A 23,844-nucleotide genomic window follows, 5' to 3' on the forward strand; every position below is an offset into this window, starting at 1 on the left:
CCTCATCTATCCTTTATCTGCCACTGTCCTGCACCAGGAAAACCCATATTTCATCTTCACTCAACAATTCCAAGAGTATCTTGAGCTTTTCTGTTTCTACTCCCAATATATTCTTTTCTTTCTCAACCTCTCTGTAAAAAGTGAAGTTGATGGATTATCTGTGATTTCATTTCATGTTTGATATTTAAACATATGCCTCAAATTAAAAGGAGTCTCCAAAGACATCAGAACCACAGTATAAACTGAATATTAAATGTAAACTTCCAGTAGGAATGTGAGTCTAGTAAATCATAATTAAATGTCTAGATCACCACCATAAAAGATATGCATTTTACCATAAGAACAAGCTGTCAAGTTTAGTTTGCACAGATAACATAGATTTAAAAAAAAAAAAAAAACAAGAAATTACCCAGTTATGGGAGAAAGGGCCAATTTCAATTTACTATGATAAAATGATAGAAACTACTGGATGACATATAACTATAGCATCACAGAAAAAATCCAAAGTAGAGAAGGAGGGAGAAAAGCATTTCTATTTCCATTATCCTAACTACTGTAATCAGTTTGGATTTTCTCTCTTCTTTTTATTTTCCATGAGCATATATTTTGCATAGTTTAAAATCACAAGTAAAAAGAATTCAGCTGAAATTACTTAATTTTCACATTGCTGAATATGCTGATTTTTTCCTATTATTCATTACTATAAATAAAGTTATGATGAACCTTTGCATATTCGAATTTACTTCTATGGAGAGATTCTCTGATATGAGATTAATAGGCTCAGAGAATACACATTTTTACTACTGAAATCTCACCAAATCCTTTCCAGTGAGACTGCTACCAATTTACAATGCTTTTTTGCACTGGTTGTTTTTGAGAGAGGGTCTTGCTTTCTGCCACATCCCTCTACCACATTCCTTGATGTACATTCAACTATTTTAGTCTTTCCAATATAGCTGGAATTATAGGTATATGCCAAGCCCAGCCCAGCTTTTCTGTATTTACAGATTTAAATTTCTTATAAAGTATAGAGCCATTTGCATCCCATATGGATTTTCATAAGGCTTTCTGAATCTGTGGCTTGTGGGATGTTTTTGTTGTGGGCTTTTGTGGCAGATTTTCTGGTCAGTTTTGGAAATTTCTGTGATTATTGTTTTAAGTACTTCTACCCAATTTTCACTGTTTTTGCCTCCTGGGACTTCAATTTAATATATATTATTAAACATTTTTGTTGTATACTTCTAGGTCTTATTCTTTGTTTTCATTTTATATCCTATTACATCTCCCAAATTCTGATTTTTTTCCCTGTTTTATTCTTCCTTTTTGGCAGCCCTAGGGGATTGAAATCAGGGCCGGTGCTCTCCCACTTGACCCCAGCCCTTTTAGATTTTTGAATAACTTCATTTCTTTGTGTTCTGGTCTCTTTGGAAACATATTATTCTGTTGTAAGACGCGGTAGTTTGCTAACAGTCTAGCTCTGGTGGTGAGGAAGGAAGATAAAAGAAATGTCTCCTTAAGAAACTATCTTGAGGGGCTAGGAAGGTGGCTCAGTGGTAGAGCGCTTGCCTTGCATGCCTGAGGCCCTGGGTTCAATTCCTCAGCACCACATAAGCAAAAAGAAAAAAGCCGGAAGTGGCACTGTGGCTCAAGTGGTAGAGCGCTAGCCTTGAGCTGAAAAGCTGAGGGACAGCGCCCAGGCCCAGAGTTCAGGCCCCATGACTGGACCAAAAAAAAAAAAGAAAGAAACTATCTTGAAGCCAGGTGCCAGTGGCTTACGCCTGTAATCCTAACTACTCAGGAGGCTGAGATCTGAGGATCACGGTTCAAAGCCAGCCCGGGCAGGAAAATCCGTGAGACTCTATCTCCAATAAACCACTAGAAAACCAGAAGTGGTGCTATGGCTCAAGCGGTAGAGTGCTCTCCTTGAGCTGAAGAGTGCAGGGACAGTGACCAAGCCCAGAGTTCAAGCCCCACGACCACTGGAAAAAGAAAAAAAGAAACTATATTGACATAAACGTTGCTAATGCAATGGAGTCTTTAGAAAAGAACAATGTCTAGAATGGAAGCACTGAGTACTTAATGAATGAAGCATAAATGAACTTAAGGCCACAGTGAAAGGGAAAGGAAAAAGCAGGAGTATTGTGGGAAAAGTTGTAAGTATCCTACAAAATCAAACAGTAGGAATTTACTCACCCACTGGGCTGCTTCCAGCTCCATTTGGCACCGTGAGGTCTGTAGTGTTCAACATCCCACCTAACAACATTATAGAGAGAAGACAGTGTAGATGATATATTTGAATGAATTCTATGGTAAGGATAACCCTCACTCAAGTTCTAAAACTGAAAAACTAGCCCAGTCTAAAGTTATAACCTGTCACTGGATATAATTACATATGCATACACCCCTGCATACATATAGTTACACATACACACTCTTGTGTGTATGTGTGTGTATGTGTACTATATAACACTGTGTATGTTTGTATACAACCGCACACATGAATTTACCTATGCATCCACACACTAATAAGAATGAGCACAATACATACTGAACATGTTGGGTACCCTTAATATAGTATGTAAGGGAGACAATGCATTGAATACATAATGTATCAAATGAACTTTAGGTTTCTACTAAATTACTGAACTAATCCAGGAAGGAGGATGCACAAAACACTCCAAGCGGGTGAGTGTATTTAAACATGAGGGTCACATTTAGCTTTAGGTGTTTGCTCATGGTATCCTGATTATATTTTCTGCCTATTGAAGTATAGCTTTCTCATAATAAGAAAAGCTTACTGATGGAAGGTTCATTATATTATTCTGCTTTGGCTGACATTAATTTTGCCTTCATAGATTTTTTTTAAATCTTAAAATAGGGCTGGGAAGGTGGCTCAGTAGTAGAGTGCTTTGCCTTGCATGCCTGAGGCCCTGGGTTCAATTCCTCAGCACCACATAAGCAAAAAGAAAAAAGCCGGAAGTGGTGCTGTGGCTCAAGTGGTAGAGCGCTAGCCTTGAGCTGAAGAGCTGAGGGACAGCGCCCAGACCCAGAGTTCAGGCCCCATGACCGGACCCAAAAAAAAAAATCTTAAAATAGGCAGGCATTGGTGGCTCATGCCTAATCCTAGTTACTCAGGAGGTTGAAATCTGAGGACCACAGTTCCAAGCCAGCCCACACAGGAAAGGCCATGGGACTCTTATATCCAATTAACCACCAGAAAACCAGAAATGGTGCTGTAGTTCAAGTAGCAGAGTGCTAGCCTTGGGGAGAATTGCTCAGGGACAGTGCTCAGGCCCTGAGTTCAAGCTCTAATACCAATTAAAAAAAAAAAAAAAAAACCTTAAAATAGATCCAATTATATTGCAGTGACTTTTGGCTATCCAGATAATAACACTAAGACAAAGTGAGACATTTCTTATGTTAGCAATTCATTTTCCATCATCTTTGATAAAGAGCCAGCATAGATATCATCACCTACTTGCATTGCCAGCACTAGGTGGTCTCTGAGGAGCTCCGGGGGACACATTTCTATGCAACGTGGCTGGAGGTGGAGAGAGCATGCTTGTATCTGTTAATGTTGAGCTGGCTGCCAAAGACGGTGAGACAAGGGAGCTCCCTGGGTTAGTGTAGGACAATGCATTAGGGCTTGTCACAGGGACGGTGACAGACATTGAGAAGTTTTGAGGCGGCAAACCCGGCTGTAAAGAAACAAGGAGAGAAATGTTCATTTTCCTCTATGTTAAATAACTTAATTGTACTCAAACATGAATATGTTTGTTATGAGCATTTCATCTTCAATATTCTATATATTAATATACATACATTCACATGATAAATACATGCTATATTTCAAGTACTCATAGACATGATAATTAGATTAAAATCTGATATTGTTGAACTTAGACATTACAGAATACATACTTGTTACCAAGTAAGTATTAATTAGCATTACAATGCAAACTGGTTTTATAACATTATCCTTCTACCGGGAGACCCCAAATGTAATGGAAGTGGGAGCATTTGTCATTTTATTATTAATGCATTATTAAATTAATAAATACATCAATTTTGGGGACATTTTAAATAAAGCTAGCCTGATTTGATTGACATTATTCACGGTACAATTAAAAAAAGAACAATTAGTTATAAACAGAATACAATATAATCTGAGTATAATTTAAAAAAACAAAGAAACAGTCCAAACAACAAACTCAGTCATAAGCAAGTACTAAATATTCTGGTATCTTCTTTAAATCACACAAAGATTAAATTACAAAATTACACAAGATTAAATTACAAATATATCCATGCTACCTTCTCTCCTGCCAAAATATTCCACATTCCTTTAAAAGGGTATTTTCCTACTTTCTTATTGTATTTCCTCCATAGACTATTTATAATACACTTGTCAACTATGATAAATGATAGGATTCTTTATAATTTAAAGTGACAGAGGGGAAGAAAAAAACATTTCCTCAATCCTCATTTTAAAACAGTAACTTGAAAAGTAAAGTACCACTGTTAATTAATTCAGAATTAGAAGAATATAATTAAAGTCTGTGTATTCTATTCAATGGTTAATTTCAGTTGGAAAAACTGTATTTCATCAACAAATATAAAACAACAGACATATAAGAAACTTTGCAGATATACACCAATTTGACTTGGGAAATACTTTTGCAATTTTATGCTAACTACAACAACATCACTATGAGGTTAGAGGGGATTTTACTTTGTCTGGTAGAATTATCTTAAGAATAACAATACTAACCCAAAAACGTTTCCTTAAGGGTATTTTTCCATAGGACTACTTTGAATAAATGATATATGATGCCATTTTAGGGCATGGTTTCTTAGAAAATGAACTCTGACAGTAAAGTAAGTATCTGCACTGGAACCAATTTATTCCTTGAAGGCTACACTTATATAGAGTTAGGAAATTTGATCTAGAATGACAGTTTTAAGTAGCTCTTGCCAACTGCACTGTACCAAGTTAATGTACAGAAATGTCACAAACACTTGTATATGTATGGAAATGTCACAATGAACCCTACTTCCCTGTACACTAATAGAAAAAAAAAGATTTCTCATATCCAGGAACATAAGCTCAAAAAAGTACTGATTCACTATGGTTAGATAAAAAGATTTATGTCTAGGAATAAAAGCTCAAAAAAGTACTGTTAGATACATGGCACTAAAAAATTTACAGTAACTATTTGCTTTGGAATCAGTTTAAGAACATTTTTTCTTTAAATTATAATTAACCCAGGCTTCTGCCTTAGTTCCAACATACAGAAAGAGTAATTATTTGGTGATATTACTGCCAAGTGCCATGGGACATATTCAAAGAGCCAAACAGTAAGCTTTGTTCTTTAATATTAAAACAATTATACAAAGTAATTTAAAGCTGGGCACCAGTGGCTCATGCCTGTAATCCTAGCTACTGAGGAGGCTGAGGTCTGAGGCTCGTGGTTTGAGGCCAGCCTGGGCAGGAAAGGCTGTGAGACTCTTATCTCCAATAAACTACTCAGAAAAAGCTGGAAGTGGTGCTGTGACTCAAGTGGTAGACTTGAGCATGAAGAGGCTCAGGGAAGAGCCTAGGCCCTAAGTCCAGCCCCAGGACTGGCAATAATAAAAAAAATAACAACAATAGTAAATCATTTAGAATAATTTCAGAACATGAAATTCTGCAACAAAATATAAAATCCAACTACTTTACATTTGGTGCTCTCAAGATTTGAGTACCTATTTTATATATAAAAAAGTTGTTTATATATACATATATAATTTGTATATATGACATGTATAATATAAAACATAATTTATAAATAATATGTACATGTGTATATGTGTACACATACATAAAGTTATAGAAAAGAGAGAAAAGCCTTATATATACTTTATAGTAAATACTATAGAATTTTAGAACTGGAAGGGACATTAAATTATGTAAGTCAACACATTCACTTTATTAGATGTAATCAGGAATTCAGGATATTTGGGTTACCTATCTGAAGATACAAAGAATAAGTAGCAGAAGCTTGACTTAGGATGTTTTCTCCTCTACATTTAAGATACTGAACACGACAGTACACCAGTGGCTCATACCCACAATCCTAGTTATTTAAGAGGTGAAGATCAGAAAGTCCACTGGATCAATGTCATTAATGTAAGACCCATCTCAATCAATAACTGGATTTGGGGGTACACAGCTAATATTGTAGCTATCCAGGTAGCCCAAATAGATGGGTCTTGGTTCAACGTGGCCCGCGCACACATGGAAGACCTTATTCAAAAAATAAAGACAATAAAAGAACCTAGGGGTATGGCTCAAGTAGTAGAGCACTTTCCTGGCAAGTACAAGGCCCTGAGGTCAAGCCTAAGTGCCACTTTAAAAGAAAAAAGAGCCAGGTGCTGGTGGCTCATGCCTGTAATCCTAGCTACTCAAGAGGCTGAAATTTGAGGATCACGGTTCAAAGCCAGCCCAAGCAGGAAAGTCCGTGAGATATCTCCAATAAACCACTAGAAAACCGGAAGTGGCACTGTGGCTCAAATGGATGAATACTCGCTCGCCTTGAGCTAAAGAGTGCAGGGACAGCGTCTAAGCCCAGAGTTCAAGCCCCACAACCAAAAAAAAAAGAACATGTACTATTATGAGATTTCAGAAATTTCAAAGTTCTATAAAGCCCCCCCAAAACCAAAAAGAAGCCTTTATTTCCTCTTCTACTTATTACTGACATCAATCCACCATATAAGATGTATGTATGGTCAATTTCTTCATGCACAAGATAAAAGCATAAACCATACTTTAGTACTCACTGCGATTTTATGATTCCGCATCATATTATCAAACTCCTCGTTAATTTTTTTATACTTTTCTTCTGTATGTGGAGTTAGCACATAGGAAGTATCGGGGTCTGGGCTGTCGCACCCTCTGTGCTCCTTCTTGTTCAGAGCCTAGATGACGAAGTTAACAGAAAGATCAACAAATAAAAAGTAGAGGTAAAGCGAAAGTACTTACAGGGCCTCGTTTGAAAATAAAATCACTATCTTCATTTAGTTTGCTGAATCTGTCCTCCGAGAGTGGACTGTGCTCAAAGTAATCGTCAGCATCAGGGCTCTCACAACCATTAAGGCCTTTCTTTCTTAACGTCTGAAATACAATTGGAAAATTCACACACAAAGAATACTAACTTGCCATGAGTTTTTCTGTAAAATTGATTAAGAGAGCACAGGGTTGAATGAACTTAATTATGTAAGAGCCACTGAAATATGTTAAAATGACCACAAATGTACTCTGATTCTTCATGAAAGGCAAACCTAAGATAGTGGCAAGATTAATTCTTCCATTGTCTGCTAGAAAACAGGACAGGCACATTGTAGTACTGTGTGGAAATTAGAAATTGTATTATTTGGAATTAGAAATCAAAATGGTGCTTTATTTAGTGTGCATTTGTACACTGAACATCCCAGCTACTTCATCTACTGACATTCCTTTCTGCCTGTTAGGACTTCTTCTGTCCAGAGAAATTAGGCCCCAAATCTGTCTAATTTCTTTTTGAGTATTATCATTTTCTTGTATAATTAAAAATATAAAAGCTCAAATCTAATATTTATATCAATACTTTCCTATGATGAATACTCATATTATTACAGACTTTACATGCTTCAAAATTTGTCATCAAGTTATTCAGAATGGGGCCGGGAAGGTGGCTCAGTGGTAAAGTGCTTGCCTTGTATGCACAAAGCCCTGGGTTCAATTCCTCAGCACCACATAGGCAGAAAAAGCCAGAAGTGGTGCTGTGGCTCAAGTGGGAGAGCACTCATCTGAGGGCAAGAGCTCAGGGACAATGCCCAGGCCCAGAGTTCAGGCCTTACGAATTAAAAAAAAAAAAAGAGAAGTTATTCAGAATGGCTCACTCTCCCCTTTACTAGCTCTTCTATAGAGCTTCTTTTATGATTTGCTTTGTGGACTGACTTTCCAGATAACTTTCTTGAGTGTCGTTTTCATATCTTCTGGATCATGCTATTAACTTTTTTTTTTTTTCTTTAGGGTGAAAATTTAGTGGGCAATTGGTTTAATAACTTTTTTAAAACAAGGTCATCTGAAATAACTTGTTTAGTATTTAAAAGAATAAATTGTAGCCAGGCTCTAGTGGCTCATGCTTGAAATCCTAGCTATGCAGGAGGCTGAGACCTGAGGATCCCAGTTCAAAGCCAGCCCAGGCAGGAAAGTCCATAAGACTAGTATCTGCAACTAACAACCAAAAAGTTGGAGATAGGGCTATGGCTAAAAGTAAGAGAGCACTAGCCTTGAGCACAAAAGCTCAGGAACAGCATCCAGACCCTGGAGTTCAAGCCCAAGAATAAATTTTAAAATTAAGAGCTTAAAGAACAATGATTAGTAATCTACCTGAAGAATGCTAATTTTAAAAAACCCAATAGGTTTTCATTTTTAAGGTAGCTACTGGGTTCAACAATCTAAATAGCATTAAGACAATGAATTTCCAGCAAACTTGAGAAGTGTTAAGACATTAAAAATTTCCAAGTATGCCTAACTATGAGAGGCTACTTAGGAAATAAAGTTTGATGATAACATTAGTTCAAGATAAGTACATCAATAAATTATTGTTTAAATTAGATCTAAAGTACATTTTAAGTTTGTTCTGAAAGATATTAGTATCACTTTAAAAATGAAAATGATTTGCAATAATTATGGATGCTTACTGTATTCCTTTTTTCCTGAAATAGAATGCAAACATAGTATATGAAGAGCTAAGAATTTTTTTGTTTCTCCGAAGCCAAATTACCTTAAAACTTCATTTTATCTAGTATGATTTTTTAATTTTACAGGCTCAGAGAAAGTCACAAGCAGTTATGAATATAAAATATGTTCACTTCTCCAACTACTTGTCACCTATTGGGAATCTCATACACCATATCTCTTATTAAAGCAATCTTTAGCAGGGATGTGATGATATATGCCTGTAATCCCAGCACTTGGGAAGCTAAGGAAGGAAGATTTTCAACTTGAGGCCGGCCTGAGTTACACAGTGAGACCTGGTCTTGAAGAAGATGGGGAAGGACTGAAAGTATAGCTCAGGTTGAAAGTGCCTGCCTAGCAAGCGCAAGGTCCTGAATTACAAAACAAAAAAATCCAAACACAAAAAGGCCCATAGCAACTACTGCATCTATTTCCTCAACTGCTCCATGGAACTAAGCTCTGAGCTCCATTATTACATATGGACATCTATGTGTACTTAACCACAAAAGGACCTGTTATTCAAAATCCTAAGGGATGGAGACAGTTGTCCTCTTCCATCCTTGGTAGCAAATCCCACCTGTCCAATCTCTTCCAGCTGCTATCAGCAGTGAAAATGCGAATACTCTGAATAACAGAACACACAGAACACTTACAATCTACCCAGCTCAAGAAACAGAATAAATATAGTGGTGCCTATAGATCTTATTGTGACACTGATGATTTACTCTAGCCTTACTCTATTTGGCTTCTTTGTCCTAACTGTCACATATCTTAACAGTAGTTAATACAATCTTGCTCTTGTTGGTATACTGAAATATTTATCACCAGATTTTCTTTTTTTCTTCCTTCTTCCTTCCTTCTTCCTTTCCTTTCCTTCTTTTTTTGTTGGTCATGGGACCTAAACTCTGGGCCTGGGCACTGTCCTTCAGCTCTTCAGCTCAAGGCTAGTGCTCTACCACTTGAGCCACAGTGCCACTTCTGTTTCTGTGGTGCTGAGGAATCAAACCCAGGGCCTCATGCAAAGAGGCAAGCACTCTACCACTGAGCCACCTTCACAGCCCCTGAATTTTCTAATAATAGGAATCATCAAACATATTTTTCCTCTCAAAATTTTTAAATCTATAAGAGAATATGAGCTTTGTTCAAAACTTCCATGAAATTCTTATCCTACAAAAGAAGGGCTAACTCTACGTGTACTTCTGGACCAGAAAAGTGCTCTGCTATCTGTAGCTCTGCAACCCTTCACTTCAGATAGGTTCCTGGCACAAGGAGGGAGCTGAAGAGGCAGTATCGGCCCTGCAGATAACAAGCTAGAGTACCTCTGTTTGACAGCCAACTAGTGTCTCCTTATCACAAGCATGAAGAGTTGCTGTGAGGACCCAGCTTCCATAAAAAGACTTTTTCTGTCACCTTTATCATTACTAAATAGCATAATAGTAAATGTTTCTCCTGTGTTGCTGGCATTAACAAGAGCGGAATGTTGTAATCTATTAACAGGGCCAGGCCAGGCCCACAAGAGAGAGACCAGCTTCAGCTGTCACTCACGCTTCAGGTTAGGCACAATAAAAACACTTGCTCAACGACAAAAAACTGTCTGAATATATGAGGGAAAGAAAATATCAAGAACGTGGCTACTGTTGTTCTCCTTGGCTTCTGAGGCTGGTTATCGTGCCATGTACTAAAGTAAACAGAACCCCAGCAAACTTCATTTCTTGCAATGTGTTTTCACAGCCACTCTGGCAAACCTAAGGAGGAAACTCAGATGTGCCAAAATAGCTTCAAATTTCAGTGGTATATACCATTCAAGTTGATTTATCCCATTTTTCTTAACTGGATCCTGTGCCAAAAAGATCATCTGATGAGCCATTATTTATTAATTTGAGTTGATACCATCTGTCTTTATAATAGTATTCTAAACATATTTAAAGGTTCTCATTGATTTGATGAGATTATTCTTTTTTAAAAAAAAGTCCTAAAACTAATTTACCTAAATTTCCTGTCAATCCATTTCTATATAAGTTTTATTTTTGGAGAGTTTAGTAATTCCCTTTTTTTTGGGGGGGGGGGGGAAGGGCAGTACTAGTTTCAACTCAGGGTCTCAGGCTTACTTAGGTAGGTCATCTCCCTACCATGTAAGCCATAGTCCCAGCCCTCTTTTACTTTAACTTCCAGGTAGAGTCTTGTGCTTCTGCCTGGAGTCAGAGGTGCACACCACCATGCTGGTCTAGCTTACTTTTGTCCAGGGTACCCTCAGACCCATTTCTCCATTTCTGCCTCCCAAGTCGCTAGGGCCATAGGTACAAGCTGCTGTTTCCAAACTCATTTGGTCTTCTTAACAGGATTACATGTTTGTATCTTTAGATTTATGTTAACCAATTGTGACTTTTAAAAAAAAATTTTTTTTTTTGCCTGTCCTGGGACTTGAACTCTGGGGCTTGGGTGCTGTCCCTTTTGCTCAAGGCTAGTGCTCTTACAACTTGAGCCACGGTGTCACTTCTGGCTTTTTCAGAGTAGTCTGTTAGAGATAAGAGTTTCACAGACATTCCTCCCTGGGCTGGCTTCAAACCATGATCCTCAGATCTCAGTCTCCTGAAACTAGGATTACAGGTGTGAGCCACTGGTGCCCAGCCAATTCTGACTAGTTTTAAAGAAATCGTAAGTAATCATTAGTATAGATTCTTACAGATATTAATATATTAAATCTTGGTACTTGCTCATTTTACATTTAAGAATCATGATTTTGTCTTTAAAAAAACAAAATTGTTCTTAGTTTAAAGGATGCTGAGTTACTCTTATCCTTAATAATATCTGAAGAGATAGCTAATAAACTTTGACAGGACTTAGTATTTGACTATGAGTTTTTGAAAGAAAAAAACACTGAGCTCTTTTTTTAATCCTGAAACTGTTTGACTATGTAAGTATCCATATTAATTCATTATGGTATCAAATACTGAAGAAATGTGATTAGCGAGGGCTTATGACTTTTCAGTACTCTTCAAGAAATTAAAGAGTAATTCTTAAGTCCTGTGACAGTATTTATGATCACAGTATTAAGGGTGTAACTGTCTGAAGCAAGACACCCCACAATCCCTGAAGCAGGGTTCCTTTCTATCTGAAGCTACTGTGACATAAAGTGAAACTGAAGCTGGTAAGGTAGAAGAAGTAGGTTGTGTTCTGCTGGTATGCTTTTATATTTATGGGCCTAGAGAGTTATATCAATTAGTAGATAATTAGATAGATAGATAGAGAGATAGATTCTTGTATCCTATTGTAACATAGGTAATTTATGAGATTGTAATTTTTATAATTTAAGATAAAACAGTGTTCAACCTTGAAATTTAGTGGATGGAACACCTATTTAGGCTAGTTACCTTTGTTTCTTTGACTAGGCTATTTTATAATCCTATAAAGATAGAAATCAGTTAACCTGCAGAAAATAGTAGCTGTGTATGTATTCATTGAGTTCACTTGGACATGGACAGCATTATCTTGTCTCAGAAGAATCATGTTGCAAAACATCTTTGGTGGCAGAGAGAACATGGAGCCCTTGGAGACAAGTCTCTTTGTGTCAGCCTTCAGGAATCCATCTGTCTGTATCCTTTCAAGAAATTACTCTTTTAGCTTAGGCCATTTTAAGTGGGTTTCTCTTCTAATCAAAAAAACTTAATGAAGGAAACCATTTACATATCTCTTTACATGTCTCTTTATAAACCCTTAGCCAAGTCTTGTATTTTTCCAAATCTGGCTACTATCTCTACAACCAAGAATTCAAAAAGGGTCTTAACCCTCTAAGTAAATTGGCTAAAGAAGGACTGATACAATTAAACTTCTCTCTTGTTTACTAGTATTCACTTAGAGATCTTACATTGTGAAGAATTTATTTCTCTTTAGAATTCTGTTGGCTAGCTCCATATGAAAAAAGAAGAGATCCATCCATTATTGTCCGAAGTTCATACAATTTTCCCCCTTAAAAATCTGTCAGTACTTGCTTATGAAATCATTTGGACTTGGAAGTTTTGTGGTAAACATGATAATACTATTAAGAACGTTTTTTTTGTTTTTGTTTTTATTGATCGTGTTTCTTTTCTGGGAATCTGTCCACTGAGTGAAAATTTTGATGAATGGTGGGACCCTGAGATCACATATGCTCAAAAAAGTTTGTTAGCTGTTAAATTAAAAGTTAATGATACTTTTATGACTCTGAAGTTCATCTCCTATATTCAGAGGAGACTAAGGCTGGGAGACTCAACCATTCATCTCATATCTATTTGATCACTCAACTAGTGTGGGACAGAACTAGGATTAGAGTCTAAGTCCCTCATTTCTGCTCTTTCCACCTCACACAGACACCTACAATAAGGAGTCGTTTCAAATGGGAGCAAATGTGCTTCTTCCAGGTACCTGATGAACTAGTTTTCTTAAAGTTCTTGTGTTCTAAGACTGTGGCATCAAATTCCACCTGATGCTGATACTAGGTTTACAAATGCTCAGAGGTAAAATTCTTTTCTTCCTTTTCTCATTTTTTTTTTTTTACCTCATTTGTTCAAAACTGATTATTTCTGCAATCTTTTGGGAGCAGACAGTAGTTGTGAGTCAACTGTTGGAGACAGTTTATTAAACTCATAAACATAAAAGTTCCCTTGCTTCTAAATTTGTCAGAACCTGAAGTTCTGCTTTTTACCTCTTTGTCCAGATGGATAAAATATCTGAAGGTGTCTAGAGCTTTAAAAACTTCTTTACCTTTGTGTTCTCACCTTCCCTTAGACTTCTGATACATTCTTTAGAGCTCTTTGGCACTGAAAAGATGGCCTTTTATAGTTCAGCTAGCATTTTTAGTTGTTTTCAGCAGGAGAGTTGGTCCAGATAGCATGACCCCAAAATACTGAAATTTTTTAAATCAGTATTTTTAAAAAGAAATGAACTAAGAATTTTCTCATAAAGGGCTGTTTTTTCTCGATGCTTTTCCTTTTTCTTTTTAAGTTAAGATATAGAAAATAATTTGGCAGTTCCTCAAAAATTAAACCACAGAACTTACCATACAACCCAGGAAATTCCACTCCTAGCTAGATACCAAAGAGAAAATAAAAACATATGCTCACACAACTGTGCACAAACTTCAAAGCAGTACATACAATGGATTCAGCCACAGAATGAAGTACTAATTTATGGTACAATATGGATAAAATATCCACTTAAGTGACAAAAGGGTCCACAATGGACCACATATTATATAACACCATTTACACAAAATGACCAAAACAGGCAAGTTCATTGACCTTTCAAGTAGTTTAGTAAGTTAATATCAAGTAGGTCTGGCATATAAATCAACATGCTTCAATTCTATAATAGTGAAGGATACCTGAGGAAGTGGTTTCTAGGGTACTAAGTAGTACTTCATGTAGATTACTGAAAGCTTTGGAAATGTTTACTATGAACATGAATAATTATCATTGGTATTCACATGGATTAAGTGCTGATTAAATGCTATCTCTAAGTATATTAAGATTTCCAATGAACACACCACATAAAACAAAAACAAAAAAACTTAGGGAAGTAGCATTTTTTAGAACCAAAATAAATTTAGGAAAATAAACAATTCTAAAAGGAGAACTATAACAAATATTTTTGAGTAAATTCACATATCAAAATCCTAAATATTTAATGAAATGATTCCCAGAATATAAGTAGAATGCACAATTCTAAAATACTTAGAATTGTGAGTCAACCAAACAAAAACCTGAGAAATTCTAACTATGCATTTACATGTCCAAAATGTAAAAATATAAAACTCTCATACAACCAATTGGAACATTTTATAGATATGATCTGAATCATATTATTATAATCTTAAAAAGAGAAGCCAGGAGAAGTAGCTTAAGCCTGTAATCCTAGCTACTTGAGGGGCATAAATGGATGGACTGTGGGTCAAGGCCAGCCCATTTCAATCAATGGCTGGGCCTAATGGCACATATCTATTATCCAAGCTATGGTAGAAGCACAGTGACTGGAAGTGGTGGCTCATGACTGTCATCTCTGGAGACAAGGAAAGCACACGTAGGAAGACCTCAGTTCAGGCTAGCCCAGGAAGAAAGTGAGACCCCTACTTTGAAAATAACTGACATGAAAAGGAGCTAGAGAGTGTGGCTCCAAAGGTAAAGTGCTTGCATATTAGCAAGTGTAAGGCTGGACCACAATCCTAGACAATCCCTCCCATAGCTGGGATGATAATCATGCACCACCATCCCCAAGATTTTTTCAGGTGAGACAAGGTCTCATGAATCATTTTTTCCTGGGCTACCCTGGAATTACAATCCTTCCAATCTCAGCCTCCTGAGTAGCAAGGATGACAACCACATACTACCATGGCATTGGAAGTCGTACAAACTTTTTGCTATCTCTGAACTTCAATCCTCCTATCTGCCTCCTGAGTAGCATGGGTTACAGGTGTAAGTTCACTGGTGGAAATGCCTAGTCTCTTATAACAGGTTATGAATGAAAATGAATAATTATATGATATCCACTTATGCTCAACTACATAGCAAAATAAAAATAGCAAAACTGAAAGTGCACGAGCGCTAGCGATTGCTGTGTGAGGTGATGGCACAGACTTGGGAAGAGGAGAGGAGCATCAGGATTGCATGGTGTGCCTCACCCTGTTAATCGCCATCCTGTTGCTCCTGGGGAGGAGGAGGGGGAGGAGGGAGATGGGGATGGGGAGGGGGAGGGGGGAAGGGGAGGGGGAGGAGGAGAGGAGGGAGAGGAGGGGGAGGAGGGGGAGGAGGGGGAGGAGGGGGATGAGGGGGAGGGGGAGGAGGGAGAGGAGGGGGAGGAGGGAGAGGAGGGGGAGGAGGGGGAGGAGGAGGAGGAGGAGGAGGAGGAGGAGGAGGAGGAGGAGGAGGAGGGCTTAGTCTTACAACCAGATGTCTCGTTATTTGTTTCCCTTCCCTGCCACTCCAAATGTAGCTCTGGAAAACATTAGGCAAGCCTCTTAAACACTCTGTGTCTGTTCCATTCCTTCTCTATAACATGGTGGTGGCTGGGAGGGTGATTGTTTCCAAAACCTTTTTGAGGATATTATAAAACTGCCAAAATACCAAAAACAGCACCATGCCCTTCAAGAGACAAAAGATATTTCACTTCTTTTTTGTTCATCTAAGAAACCAGATTCCATCTCCCACTAACTCGCACCTCTGAAAGAAGTTCTCATAACCATGTAGTAATGATGAAATGTAAGTCATTACAACAGTGTTCACCAGGTACTAGTGACAGGTCAGTGGCCTCACAACAACTGGGTGTGACCCTTCCCCAGGGGCCCATCAGCATTCTGGAAGCTTACAAAGGTCTCCAATAGAGTTGTCACTTTTATCCCAGCTTTTATTTTGGTGTCTGGTTTTGTGTTAGCGCTGCTTGGTTGACACTTAAGGACTCCTGTCTTCTTGTTTGGTGGTAATTATGAGCTACACAGCTTATTCTCTCCCCTCCTCAGAAAGTACAGGCAGCAATAAAGAACTACTGTTCCTTTGGGTTAGACCCTCCTTCAGGGAGGTAAGACTGTATGTCACTAAGAAGTTTCTCCATTCTTAGCCATTCCCACTGTTTCTTTGTGGCTGGGTGACGTACAGCTATAACTAATTCAGTCACATTTCAGTTGCCTTTGAAGGCAGTGAAACCAACTGGGAATTGGGAAATGACCCAAACAGCTCTGGCCTAGTTGAACACCTGCCCTTGTTTCCAATGAACCAATAGGCCTTTTGCCTATGAGCCCACCTAAATGTGTTCCTCCCCTAATACAATCAATGAGGCTTGGGGGTAGACTCCAACTGAGAGAGAAGAGAATAAAAGGAGGTAACCTGCCCAGCCAAAACAAACTCCCAATTTCTAGGTACTGCTGTCTTCTCTTCCAGGCAAATTTTCTTTCACTTTGCAATAAACTATCTTTATTCTTTTTTTTTCTTTGTTTCTTTACTGTTCCAGAGAACAAGGATCCACCTGTTTGTGTATCACTAGCATGCTATTTTTAATTACTTTTTAAAGGGTTTTAAAAAAATTACTGTTTCATGTTTACTCACTGTCAAAAACTATTTCTGTGGATAGTCTTCAAGCTAAAAACACTTTAAAAGCTAGATATAGCCATTTCCAAGAGATTCTGCGTTAACTTTCGGCTCACAACTACACTTAGGACAAGTTAATACAAGATTATTGAGACTTCTACTAAAAATGATCCAGTAGATCTGCGGTAAAAGCCAAGAACTTCTATTTCTAAAATGTTCTCTAGTACTGACCAGTATCAACATGCTGGGCAGAATACCACATTTTGAGAACCACTGATGCTCTTGGCACATGATCACTTTCACTGGCATCTGTTTTAATTTTCTAATTGATAGATGTAACTAATCTTAACTATTTTTCTTCCCCCTCCCATTCCCTTCATTGCCATATAAGTTACATGTCAATAATTTATATGTATATGATATATACATATAAATAAATATATATATATATATATATATTACCAGCTGAGTATGGTGGTACATGTCTATAATCCTACCGCTTAAGAGGTGGAGGCAGGATGATTCTGAGCTCAATGCCAGCCTGGGCTAAAGAGTGAGCTCCAGTCCAGTCTGAGGTACATTGACCCTATCTCAAAAAAACCAACCACCACTAAAAATTGTTTTTTTTCCAATAGAAATATGTACTACTTCTACAAAATGAAAGGGGGCATACAAAACAAAACAAACATTTCTTATATAGCAGCTACTAAAACTCTCATTTCGTGCTTTTAGCATAACACTTATTTTGATGCATAGCTCCAAAGCTTCTACTAGTTCTAGATTTTTATTTAGTATAAATTCAACTTATATACACATGCATGTATATAAATAATGGGTGACTATTAATGTTAGTGATTTTAGTCTCTAGTTTCCTACATGCTAGGCCATATTATTATAAAATTACATAACAGAGCTGGCCATTTTCTAATCTGAAATTTACTGACAAGAAAATATAGGGGGTTCTAATATTTTCTTTAAATGCTTTAACTACTTCTCTTTGCAGGACCAAAAAAAGCCTGCCACCTAGGGCTGGGGGTGTAGCCTGGTGGCAAAGTGCTTGTTTAGATGTGCAAAAGGCTCTGGGTTTGATCCCCAGCACTAAAGGGAGAGAGAGGCCCCTGTCACTTATTTTGGTGCCAGTGCTCAATAACATGAAAAGACTCCACTGATATCTTTGATGGCATTCACTGTGGACTGTCACCTAATGAAATGCAGGAAGTAGACCTTTTAGGTTGGTAAAAACATCTAGTGTTGGGGTGGAGGGGTGCCCCTCAAGTCCACAAGGACAGAAGCTCTGCAGTGAGGACCCCGTTCCCTTCCCTTTGTAGCTCTTCATCATTCTATTCATCTGCATTATAATACATTGCAGAATAAATTGCAAGAGGTAAGCAAGGGCACCCCTGAGTTTTGTGAGCTATTCTAGCAAACTAACCAAACCCAGGCAGGGGCTTGAGGGAGTTGGTTTGTAACAACTGGTGAGGAGCACAGATCACAACCTACTATGATATGAGCTAAGCTCTCATCCAGTGGTTTCTGACACTAAGTACTCCAGGAAGTATCTAAACTTGGGAATACACAGCTGGATACACAGAACTGCTTGATGTGTGGGTTAAAATCCCGTTTATATCTGGTTACACAACTGTTTCGTGTATTGAGTGTGGCAGTTTATTTTTTCCTTCAGAGCTGTATTAGTAGATTATCAAAATGATATTTACTTACTACTGCATGTATTCCTATTCACACACCAGAAATGGTTGGATAAGTAGTAAAATAAGGATATGTATTACTTTTATATATATCATATTCATTTTTCTCATCTTTATTTCAGTGAAATCATTCTGTTATGAGCAAGATTTTCAAATAATATGTGTTCTACTGATGGCAATGAGCTAAAGAGTTAAAAACTTGTATGCAAGTATATCTATACTCAATTAATGTAAAACTAAAATTATTTTAATGCTTTTAAATAGTTTTTGTGAAGGTCCTGGCCTGGGCCCTCACTGTTCAAATCTGGTGCTCTACCACTCGGCTTCTGGGTTAATTAGAGATAAAAATCTCATGGACTTTCTTGCCTGGCCTGGGGTGGCTTTGAACCATGATTCTCAGATCTTAGCCTCCAGAGTGGCTAGAATTATAGGCATGAACCATTGGTGCCCAGACTTTAAATGCTATTTTTAATCATTAAATGATTTTTTACAATAAATATAAAATATAAATTCTAATTATTAAGATTTAGGTTTATAGAAAGCTAACATTTTAATTTTTTTGAGAGTTGGTACTGGGGTTTGAATTTAGGGCCTCATGCTTGCTAGGCAGATACTGTACCACTTGAGGCAACCACATTCACTTTTGCTTTATTTTTCAAATAGTGTCTAGTAATTATGTCTAGGCTAGACTGGGCTATGATCCCCTACTGGTCTTTCTCAGTAGGTAGAATGACAAGCCCAGTTTTTTTTTTTTTAACCAGCTGAAACAGGGTCTCATGAACTTTTTGCCCAGGCTGTCCTTAAACCACTATCCCTCCAATCTCTGCTTCCTGAGTAACTAATATGACAGGTACAATACCTGTCTTATTATTTTAATAAAAATAACGCTTTTTGTAATTCAAGCATTTAATGCTAATTAACTACCAATGTATTTTCATGTTTGGTCTTGTTATATCTAGACAAGCATATATACAAATTTAAGAGTAATGTGAATTTCTCATTATAAGGAAATGTTCCCAGCTACCCTGAACAATATGGTCCTACTAAGAAGCAGCATAACATTATGTAAGAAAGCAGTGCAAACCAATTGAAAGGAAGGTTTTGATAAGCTGATCAATCAGTCTTCCCTAGTTACTTTCACTGTTCAAATCATCCTTGAATATTTTGTTTTGTTTGTAATTTTACACTGATTAAAATTTCACTTATTCTCTATATCATCATTTATTGGGAGGCAGGCAGTACTGGGGTTTAAACTCAAGGAAGGCTTCATTCTTGCCAAGCAGGTACTCTTATACTTGAACTATGCCCCCAGCCCCAAACTGCTTATATTGCTCTTTAAAATGCATCCAACAGCATTTAAATGTTTTAGCTACATGACATAAGCATCGCCCTCAGGGTTGATTTGGATGACCTTATTAACAGTTTTAGATAAATGTGTGCATTATCACCACTAGGAGGAAGAACTGAGATCCAGACATGCACTACAAGTAAGGGTGCAGGTGCATCATCATAGGAGAAAGAAGACCAATTTTATGTGTTTAGCAAACTACTTATTTGCAACCTAAATTCTTGTAGCTTCCTTGAAATATAGTCCGTTATCATTAACTATACAACCTTGCTAAATAACAGAACACTAGAACTTATCTCTTCTTCTTTGGGGTGGCACTAGCGTTTGAACTCAGATCCTTTCACCTGCTGAGCAGGTATTCTGCCATTTGAGCCACGGTCCCAGGCCTTTTTGCTCTATTTTTTTTTAAAATAGATCTTGCTTTTTGCTTTCCATGTAACTAGGATAACAGGCCTGAGCTACCATGTCCAGCTTTTTACTGGCTGAGATTAAGCTGACCTAAAACAGTGTTTCTCTAGATTTCAGGCTCCCAAGTAGCTAGGATTATAAGCATGAGCTGCTATGTCTGTCTGACTATGGTTTTGCTTTATGAAAGTTTTATTTTTTTGGGAGAGGGGTCCGGTTGTGGGGCCTGAACTCTGGGCCTGGGCACTGTCCCTCAGCTCTTCAGCTCAAGGCTAGCACTCTACCATTTGAGCCACAGAGCCACTTCTAGCTTTTTTTCTTTTTGCTTATGTGGTGCTGAGGAATCGAACCCAGGGCCTCCGGCATGCAAGGCAAGCGCTCTACCACTGAGCCACTTTCCCAGCCCCGAAAGTTTTATTTTTAAAAGACTCATTTTGAATAGATAAAAAAATCATTCTTTAAGAAGCAATTTCTTTTTCACACAATTAAGTTGACAGAACTATACGAGATACTGAATGGGTTATGGATAAAAAGAAAACAAAACAAAACAAAAAACCCAAAGATGTTCCTTCCCTCCCCCAACTAAAGCGTTCTTAACAAAACAAATTATTTTCTTCCCTTTCATTAGTGTTGAAAGTTGTGAGTTATTGCTGACATAATGCAATTACTAAAGCCTATTAAAATTATAGCTTTTCATTTAAAAACACACAAAATACATAATCATAGGCAAAATGTTAAGATTATACTGGCTGTTAGATTTATGTGGGAAAAGAGGCCAGTTTATTTTGTTTGAATGAATAGGATCTGTTTATAGCACAAGTGGGTCATCATACAGCAATTTTAAATCTTTATAAGAAATGGTTCGATATTTTGGACATGCAAAGCAATCTGGCAGTTAATGTTACTTAACAGAAGATTTAATTGTTATCTGCAATTCATGCATTACTACATGTGTGTTACCTCCACAATATCTGAGTTGGTCCTGCTTTCGTGAGGCTCATTATACTCTGTGTACTTGAGGAGAACTTTGTCCATGTCGGTGCTGGCATACTGAAACAGTTTGTTAGAGCTGTTGAAGATGATGAGTGCTATTTCACAGTCACAGAGCACGCTAAGCTCATAGGCTTTCTTCATCAATCCAAACTTCCTCTTTGTAAATGTGACCTGCACAATCCAAGAAGAAAGTACCTTTTATTGAAAGCAGTATAGTACTTGACATTTAGGCTATTTGAAACTGAGTGTTTTTTCAATATGGAGCCAGATTTCAAAGACAGGAATTAGTCTCAGCCTCAAGCTCCACCCGTGCCTCTTCCTTTCCCCATTCTACCACAGGACTACAGTTTTTCCTTGGTCAAGGTTTCTCCTTATCCTTAGTTGAGCTACACAGAAGGGAAAGAAACAGAAGGAAACACTAACCAGTGAGGACTTTTACTATTCAGCTTAAAACTATTATAACCTATCCCGCAACTCCATTTTAGGTAATCCAACAGTACCCAGGCTTTAATCCCTAAACAGCTAAATCTATTCACTAATCTAAGCTTTGCTTTTCTTCACTCTCAACCTTCTTACTGTGCCCACTGAATTCAGTTTAGAAACAGCAAATTCTCTGATGCTGTCAAATGTTCTTTTTACTATTTATTCTTCTAACTGAAATCTGCTACTTATAAATCCTTTCACAGAACCCCTCATTTTTTCTTTAAAAATATTATACTCAAACTCCCTAAAAAGTAATTCTTTTTTGTTCCTTATTTCCTACTCTTTCCTACTCTTTCCTTTGAAAACCTCAGATATTCTGAAGTCTATGCCATGAAATCATACCACCTAATAATCCACCTTGTGGTGAGTCCAAAGTGATCCAGCCCAATTAATCTTTCTCATGTAGTTGTACCTGACCACCCTGCTTTTCTAGTCTACTTCTATGCCAGCTGATTTCAGTGCCTGTGCACTAGACTCCCTGTTCCTTTCTCTCTCCACCTCGGATACATGCCCATCACTCCTATGGTCACATCTTCAACTTCCCCTTCACCATAGAATGTCAATTTCATGCAATTTCCCCTTTGCTTCTTCTCCAGTTTTTCTAATTCGTATTACCTCTCTTAAAACTGTTTGTTATACCTTATTAAGTCCTCCAATCCAGTTACCATGTCATTTTATTATTACAGGTCAAGTAGCCCTTATCCAAAATACTCAAGACCATATGTGCTTCAGATGAGGGGTTTGTGGACCAACCTGCATGAACACAATGAGATAGCTTGGAGGTTGGAACCCAGCTCAAGCCATATATTATCTTTCAGATACATCTTATACACACACCTGAAGGCAACTTTACACAATGTCATTGTGTGTGTCTGAGTTTTGACAGCAACCCATTACATGAAGTCAGGTGGGAAATTTGTCACTGTGTGGCATCATCACTGCACTTGAATGTTTCAAATTAGGAGCGTTTGGGATTTGGGGCTTCAGATTGGGATTCTCTCTTTCTAATTGATAGTCCATCACTGTTTCTATTTCTTTTGTACATACAACACCTTTACATAGTTTCGAGCAAGAACTGACTCCCTAAACATATACCCAATTACCTTTTTCATCTCTATGCTAGTAGCTGATTATGATAATTCCTAGGAATGGAACCTCTCACTCCCAAAACCTGGTGCATCTGACGTGAGGCCTGATATTACTAACTTCATTTGTTTGGTATTACCCCATTCTGAATCACATTTGTGATTTTCCTTCTTCTCTCCCACAACTTCACTCCTCTGATAACCTCACTTCTAATTCTGAAGAAAATGGAAACAAAAGAATTACCTCACATCTCCATCACCAAATCTATCAGTCCAACAGTTTCAGCTGTACCTTTCCCAATCTTGCTTCTCTGCTAATACTGACATGCCTGCTCTTATTCTTTCCTGTGTTTCCAAGCTCTTCCTCCTCATGGTCGTCTTCTGCTTTACTAGATGAAATACATTAGCATTTCCACATGTCCTGACATTTCCTTAGACAGCCTCCTACCCTTCTCTTTGATCTTGACTTCAGAATAAGAACGTCTGAAAGAAATGTCTACAATCACCTATTTCTTACAACCAAGTCTCTCCTTAGCCAACTGGAAACAACTTCCATTCCCATGTTATACCTAGGCTGTTCTTATCAATTCTGTCATCTTTAATTTATGTGATTAAAGTTCAATGCCATGTAAATTCTTATCTTTTCATATCAGCCATGTGACTTGATTTTTTATGATTTTTTAAAAGTCTGTTAGCTGGGTACTGGTGGATCATGCCTGTCATCCTAGTTACTCAGGAGGCTGAGATCTGAGGATCGAGGCTCAAACCAACCCAGGCAGGAAAGTCCATGATACTCTTATCTCTAATAAACCACTCAGAAAACCAGAAGTGGCGCTGTGGCTCAAGTAATAGAGTGTTAGCCTTGAGCTGAAGAGCTGAGGGACAGCGCCCAGGCCCAAAGTTCAAGCCCCATAATCCTCCTCTCCTCCCCACCCCGGAAAAAAAAAAGAAAAAGGAAAAGGAAAATCTGTTAGTTGTTTGTACAAAGAGGCTTCAATCTGACATGTCA

General features: G+C 37.7%; 1 protein-coding gene across 4 annotated transcripts in view; it reads right to left on the reverse strand.

The window, feature by feature from the left end:
• Mef2a (myocyte enhancer factor 2A) overlaps nucleotides 1–23,844 on the reverse strand; it is an 83,928-nt gene that overhangs the window by 21,908 nt on the left and 38,176 nt on the right. For 3 of the 4 annotated variants that reach the window (XM_042698489.1, XM_042698487.1, XM_042698486.1), the window contains 4 exons: nucleotides 21,235–21,438; nucleotides 6,820–6,957; nucleotides 3,479–3,698; nucleotides 2,194–2,253 (listed from right to left, as the gene is read on the reverse strand). In XM_042698489.1, coding sequence (XP_042554423.1) covers nucleotides 2,194–2,253; nucleotides 3,479–3,698; nucleotides 6,820–6,957; nucleotides 21,235–21,438 — 622 coding nt within the window. Of the gene's footprint in view, nucleotides 1–2,193; nucleotides 2,254–3,478; nucleotides 3,699–6,819; nucleotides 6,958–7,021; nucleotides 7,154–21,234; nucleotides 21,439–23,844 lie in introns of all 4 variants that reach the window. The other variant, XM_042698488.1, reaches the window with a different exon arrangement.

This window comes from Dipodomys spectabilis, unplaced genomic scaffold, assembly GCF_019054845.1.
Source record: "Dipodomys spectabilis isolate Male_0828 unplaced genomic scaffold, ASM1905484v1 ptg000233l, whole genome shotgun sequence".
Lineage (NCBI taxonomy): Eukaryota > Metazoa > Chordata > Mammalia > Rodentia > Heteromyidae > Dipodomys > Dipodomys spectabilis.